The sequence below is a fragment of the Scomber japonicus genome, chromosome 4 (genome assembly GCF_027409825.1).
Source record: "Scomber japonicus isolate fScoJap1 chromosome 4, fScoJap1.pri, whole genome shotgun sequence".
Taxonomy (NCBI): Eukaryota; Metazoa; Chordata; class Actinopteri; order Scombriformes; family Scombridae; genus Scomber; species Scomber japonicus.
The window spans coordinates 30299871-30306578 of record NC_070581.1 but is presented as its reverse complement, the minus strand read 5'-3'; the positions used below and the strand labels follow the sequence as shown (position 1 = coordinate 30306578).

The following is a 6708-nucleotide window of genomic DNA, read 5'->3' as shown; positions in this document are numbered from 1 at the left end:
TTCCTATTTTAACTCTTTCAATAATCACAAATGAAGAGCAATGAAAACACCTTTGTTGTACTTTGTCTTTTGTAGACTTAAACAGCAGGGGCCGCGTAACCGACACAAACATGGAGGTGACTTTTTAACAACTGTTTTCCTTTTTTCCTTTACATCATGGTATCTATGCTCAAAATGTTTAAATAACAGAGGAGTGTCTGAGCTGTTAAAATGGCTGTATATCTCATGTATGTTATCATTCCTTGTCACCTTGTTAAATTATATTGTTGTTCTTTTCAGTCTGTCATCTATGACAATTGTGCTCCAGTCTCCAAATTGGAGGAGTGTGACTATGAGAACAATCCATCCTCCATCTACGAGACCCTCAATCCAACCACAATGGCTGATCAGACGTACTCCACACTGGGACAGCCAATATAATACTTGTTTTTGTATTTGGATAAATCATACCACAAATAAATAGTTGTGGTTTATTTTGAGGACATCTTCTTTCTTTAATATCTAAAACATCCTTATCTATTGTGTGTATCCTTTTACATTTCAGTTCATATTTGTTTCAGATTTACTTTACTTCATTTTTTGTATTGTTTCTGTTATTGATCTGTGTTAACTGGCACATGCATCATTGTTTTAATGCGATGTTCTATACCTACTGCAAATGTATATATGGTAGCTACTGCTGTACTATATATAAACTGGGAAACTATCTTTGAGTCTTTGTGAGTGGATGTTAATGTCATTGTTTTGATCCAGATATAGTTAGGTCCATAAATACTTGTACACTGACACGTTTTGTCATTTTACCTATTTCAACTTACAGCTAAATAATGAATATGGGTTTTAAGTGTAGACTCTTTAATTCGAAAGGCCGTTCCTTTGTTATTTTATCATTAATTAAACAGGTAAAATGTCTGGAGTTGTTTCCAGGTGTGGTCTTTGCATTTGGAAGCTGTTACTGTGAATCTACAACATGCAATCAAAAGAGCTCTCAATGCAGGTGAAACAGGTTATCATTGGACTGCAACATAAACAAATCCATCAGAGAGATCTCAAGAACATTAGGAGTGTCCAAATCAACAGTCTGGTACATTCTGAGGAAAAAAATGCATTGGTGAACTCAGCAACACAAAAAGGCCTGGATGTCCACGGAAGAGAGCAGTGGTGGATGATTGCAGGATCTTTCAATGGTTAAGACAAACCCCTTCACAAAATCCAACAACACTCTCCAGGAGGTAGACATATCATTATCCAAGTCTACCATAAAGAGAAGACTTCAGAGCAAATACAGACGGTTCACCTCAAGGTGCAAAGTATTCATAAACCTCAAGATTCAAGGCCAGATTAGACATCTAAAAAGCCAGCGAAGTTTGGGAACCGCTTCCTTTGGACAGAAGAGACTCCGATCAACCTGTACCAGAATGATGGGAAGAATAAACTGTGGACAAGGCGTGGAACGGCTCATGATTGAAAGCATACCACATCATCTGTAAAACAAGGTGACAGCACTGTGATGGTTGGGTATGCATGGCTTCCCAGGTGTTTCTTAAAGCAAAGAAGTGGAATATTCTGCAATGTATGAGTCAATCACCTGATCTCAACCTCAACCAGAGTGCATTTCACTTGCTGAAGGCAAAAATTAAAGGCAGAGAGATCCAAGAACAAGCAACAACTGAACACAGCTGTAGTAACTGGTTACAGAAAGAGGAGTATGTTACATTTATTCAGTCAGGTCTGAGAATAGGAGCGTGAGAAAACAGGAAACCACATAGATAAGAATACTTACAACTTTATGTAGCTATGCGGAACTGCACAAGTGTGCATATAGACGGACAATACTGAAGTCTTAGCTACAGTTTTCCTGCAGTTTAAGGATTTTCTTCATCAGAAACAACTTCAGAATGAATATCCACCCTGTTCTGCTCTTCTGCTTCTTATCAGGTGAGGACTGATTATCCGACTGTGTTGTTGTTGAGTAAAATGTGTTACCATGTATAAAGGTGTTACTGGTGTTACACGATATTCAGGTATACAATGATTGAATATTTTGCCCAATATCTCCCTCCATGTACTTAATTTTCGTGTATCAGCCGCCCGCCACGCACATCAAATTAAAACTATGATTTGTAAAATACAAAGTGAGCCAGTCAAAGAGCTCTACAATTATGAACTAAACTGTCTGCTCTGTGACAGTCAGCAGCAGCAAAAAGTCTCATTTTGTCTAACCAACTCAAACACAATCACACTTGAAACAGGCGTTTACCCTTTTAACACAAACATCACTGTTTATCTTGTAATGCAACGACATAACAACCAAGTTATGTCAGAGGTCTGAAGGTCTTTTCAGTTCGTCACCAATTCTCTTCTATGTTTTATAATTTAAGAACATCTTATTATCAGAAAGAACCTGTGGTGGTTTAATAAAACAAATACTTGTACAGATGTTTAATTTTCTCAGTTTAATTTTTAATCAAGCAACATTGAATAACAAGTTTAATTTGTACAACTAGTTGAACACAGGCGATATGAACCAACTTTAGCTTCCTCTGTTAAAGACAGCACGTAGACTGATGAGTCTAAAAAAGAGAAACTAACACCTTCCTTCACACATTGTTGCTGTGTCACAAGTCAGAGATGTCAGATGAGCAAACCATACTGCTGTGAGGCTGAACACTTTTATTTTTAGCCCCCCTCTTTTCTCAAAGCAAATTTGAGACTTTTATATTCTAGCTTAATTTTTCTATTTAATAATTTATTTATTTTCCTTATTTTGTCCCAAACTTCTTTTTATCAAAATACCTAAAACAAACTAACACATGTATTATAAAATCTGTAGTTAGTGGGAGTGTATTATGTTGCTGAAATAGAAGGAAAGAGTGCTGATACAGGAAAGTCTATTTTTATAACACTTTTTAAAAACAGGCAATTCAATGTGCTTTAGATAAAACATAAAAGGCAACAAGGAAAACTTTAAATGAGAAGAACACTACTTTATAAAAAGACATCTGGGGAAATAACAGACTAAAATAAGTAAAGTCAATGAGGACAAAGATGTAATTTAAAATATTTATATTGAATCAAATCAACTGGTTGAACTGGGCAGCTCCCAGTGTGACTCTGTGGATCAGTGTAAATGTGAATTATTGACTGTTGATTTTCTTCTTCTTTCAGCAGTGCTGCAGGATGGAAACATTGGTCTCATCAATGCAGAAATCCCAATTTTTACAAGAACTGAAGGACAAAATATCACAGTTCAATGTAACTTTACAGAGACTGGAAGCAAGAAGTACTTCTGTAAACACATATCTGACGACAGAATTACTCCTGACTTGTATAATGACTGTGATGGAGACGAACGCATTCTTGAAATGAATGGTCACAGTGCTCAAAGAGGCAGATACAGCATGAGATATGAAACCAGACGTACAGGAAGTCGTCTGTATGTGACCATCACACATCTGACCAAATCTGACTCTGGACGTTACGGCTGTGGTTTGGACATATCTTTGTCAAAAGATCCATACCAGGAGTTTAAGATCTTCGTCACAGATGGTGAGTTTCTACTGAAAGTCATGAAAATGTTTCTTCATGTTTCTGGAGGTCAGAGGAAAAGTGTTATTATTTTTTTGACTGCAGCTGATATTTTAATAATCTGATATTTGGTCTAATTAGTCACTTTAAAAATCGATACACTAAGTGTCCATATATCGGATTGGTGTTTATAAAATAAAAATTATAAACTCACAATTTAATTTAAATGTTGCCATCATTTTTTAAACAGCCGATCAGATAAACGAACATTTTATTTCTCTCATCAGGATTTATTTTGTATCAGTGTGTTTCCTTTTTATTGTTCACAGCTCCGTCCACTTCAAAACCAAAGTGGACTCCTAAACCTCTTTTAACATCAGCTTCCACAACAACACAGAATTTCAGAAGAAGCTCCACACCTTCAACATTTTCTGCTCAAACCACCAACCAGTCTGAACAGAAGCAAACTGAGACAACAACATCTGGAAGTTCAGGTACATTTACCTTTGAAACTTTTCTTTAGTAAACAAAAAACCCCAAATATGTTTCATATTTTAGGTTCCTCAGAGTAGCCACTGTTTGCCTTGATGACAGCTTTGCACAATAATTATCAAAATCATAACCAGCTTCATGAGGTCTTCACATGGAATGATTTTCTATTAACAGGTTTCTATTGCTCATTGGTCCAATTCTTGATCCATTCCCTTATTATTACTGGTAAATTCTTTGTGTTGAAAAAAAGTAGACCCACAACACAACTGTTATTATCTCCACTGCTTATCAGTGACTTTGTATGCTGATGAATATATGAAACATAACTGGAAGGTAAGATAAATGGTCGGCAGCCAAAAGTAAACTGCATTAATTAATGAATTAATTAGAAAGCGTCTGCCTGTATGAGAATAACAAAATGAGTGTTCCACTTTTGATCAAAGTTAACATATCCAGTTGTTGAGAGTAGCCTCTCTGCTGCACCGTTAGCTCCGTGACAGACATCACGCTGAGCCGGCACAGCATTTTTGAGGTGAGACAGACTGAACACTCACTTGTTTTCATTACATCAGAGTCGGTTTATATGTTGCAGTGTGTGTTGGTCAGTTGGTGTTGTTTGTTACCACTCGCTGCTACTGTTCATTCACCGCTCCGCTGCTGACATTACCCTACTAATGCTGTAGAAAGTTCACAGTAGGTCTCACAAAGGTAATTGTTTGGTCATTAAATCAGACATTCTTACAACAGCTGCTGTTTCTGAAGATGAACTACAAGATAGCTCAACATAACTTTATGTGCCCGTCGACAGTCTGAGGGCTGCACTGCCCTCACAGATGAGTTCTGCCTTTCTGTTCCTTGGCATTAATAAGAGGAATTGATAAACCCATAGACATAAGATGGATGGATCAATGAAATTGTCTGATGGATCAGACAATTTGGAACCAGTTCTGATTCCCATCCCTATGTAGTACACACATTGTGCTGAAACACAAAAACAACCCAAGGCTGCTGAGCCTTGTGAGTTTTCCAGCATGTTTAGGCCGGTGTAATGGTCAGTGTGTAAATCTTTCCCCTGCCCCTCAAAACACACACACACACACACACACACACACACACACACACTACAGTACAAGTCAAACGTTTTGACTCAAGAGCTTGCTTTGTTTGTTTGTTTTGTTGTACATTGAAAAACATATTGAAGTAATCAAAAACTATAAAATAAATGCTTGAAAAAACAAAACAAAATATATCTCATCAACTTCATGAGGTAGCCACCCAGAAATTCAATTCACGTGGTTTTCAATTAACAGCTGTGCCACTGCTTCAGGTCATAAGTACTATGGCCACTAGATGGCATCAGTCAACCAAACATAACTATCACTTTGTGATGTCTAACATTACAGCTATTTGTGTTTTTTTTGAGAGGCCAGCTGCCCAAAACAATATTAGGTAATTAACTAATTATCCTGCCACTGGTGGACAAAATACATAATGGGATCCCTGTTTCTAAAATGCATCAGACATATCAATGGTATTTCTGAACTGTAATTTCTTATAATTTTTTTACCTTAATTTTTATCATGATTTGTATCATATCTTGTATTCTTGTTTAGAAAAAGTAAGTTTCATTCTTCAGGATTTAATAAACCTGTTTCTGATTCTGACTTTATAAACTGCAGTAGCTTCCCTACCAAAGCAGTTTGAACTAATTTGAACACTGTGTTTCTAATCCAGGTAACATCTTGTATCCAGCTGTTACTCTGATTGTGGTTGTTGTCCTGTTGGCTGTTTTTCTACCGCTCCTGTACAAGTGGAAGAAAAGAAGAAGTTCTAATCGTGAGTTACCTTCCTATTTTAACTCTTTCAATAATCACAAATGAAGAGCAATGAAAACACCTTTGTTGTACTTTGTCTTTTGTAGACTTAAACAGCAGGGGCCGCGTAACCGACACAAACATGGAGGTGACTTTTTAACAACTGTTTTCCTTTTTTCCTTTACATCATAGTATCTATGCTCAAAATGTTTAAATAACAGAGGAGTGTCTGAGCTGTTAAAATAGCTGTGTATCTCATGTATATTATCATTACTTGTCACCTTGTTAAATTATATTGTTGTTCTTTTCAGTCTGTCATCTATGACAATTGTGCTCCAGTCTCCAAATTGGAGGAGTGTGACTATGAGAACAATCCATCCTCCACCTACGAGACCCTCAATCCAACCACAATGGCTGATCAGACGTACTCCACACTGGGACAGCCAATATAATACTTGTTTTTGTATTTGGCTAAATCATACCACAAATAAATAGTTGTGGTTTATTTTCAGGACATTCTCTTTCTTTAATATCTAAAACATCCTTATCTATTGTGTGTATCCTTTTACATTTCAGTTCATATTTTTTTCAAATTTACTTTACTTTATTTTTTGTATTGTTTCTGTTATTGATCTGTGTTAACTGGCACATGCATCATTGTTTTAATGCTATGTTCTATACCTACTGCAAATGTATATATGGTAGCTACTGCTGTACTATATATAAACTGGGAAACTATCTTTGAGTCTTTGTGAGTGGATGTTAATGTCATTGTTTTGATCCAGATATAGTTAGGTCCATAAATATTTGGACACTGACACATTTTGTCATTTTACCTGTTTACCAAACCATATCCAACTTATAGCTATATAAT

At 36.3% G+C, this 6708-nt stretch overlaps 1 protein-coding gene across 1 annotated transcript; it reads left to right on the top strand.

The window, feature by feature from the left end:
* Positions 1-1898: 1898 nt before the first annotated feature.
* LOC128357692 (uncharacterized) lies at positions 1899-6286 on the top strand. Its single transcript, XM_053318061.1, has 6 exons — positions 1899-1938; positions 3172-3549; positions 3858-4022; positions 5755-5856; positions 5942-5982; positions 6146-6286. Exons 1-6 carry the CDS (start codon positions 1899-1901, stop codon positions 6284-6286), a joined length of 867 nt encoding a protein of 288 aa, XP_053174036.1.
* Positions 6287-6708: the final 422 nt, after the last annotated feature.

Coding starts and splice junctions, on each gene's coding strand:
- LOC128357692 (XM_053318061.1), top strand. CDS start 1,899: ATGAATATCCACCCTGTTCTGCTCTTCTGCTTCTTATCAG. Junction 1,939..3,171: donor GCTCTTCTGCTTCTTATCAG/GTGAGGACTGAT, acceptor TTCTTTCAGCAG/TGCTGCAGGATGGAAACATT. Junction 5,983..6,145: donor TAACCGACACAAACATGGAG/GTGACTTTTTAA, acceptor TGTTCTTTTCAG/TCTGTCATCTATGACAATTG.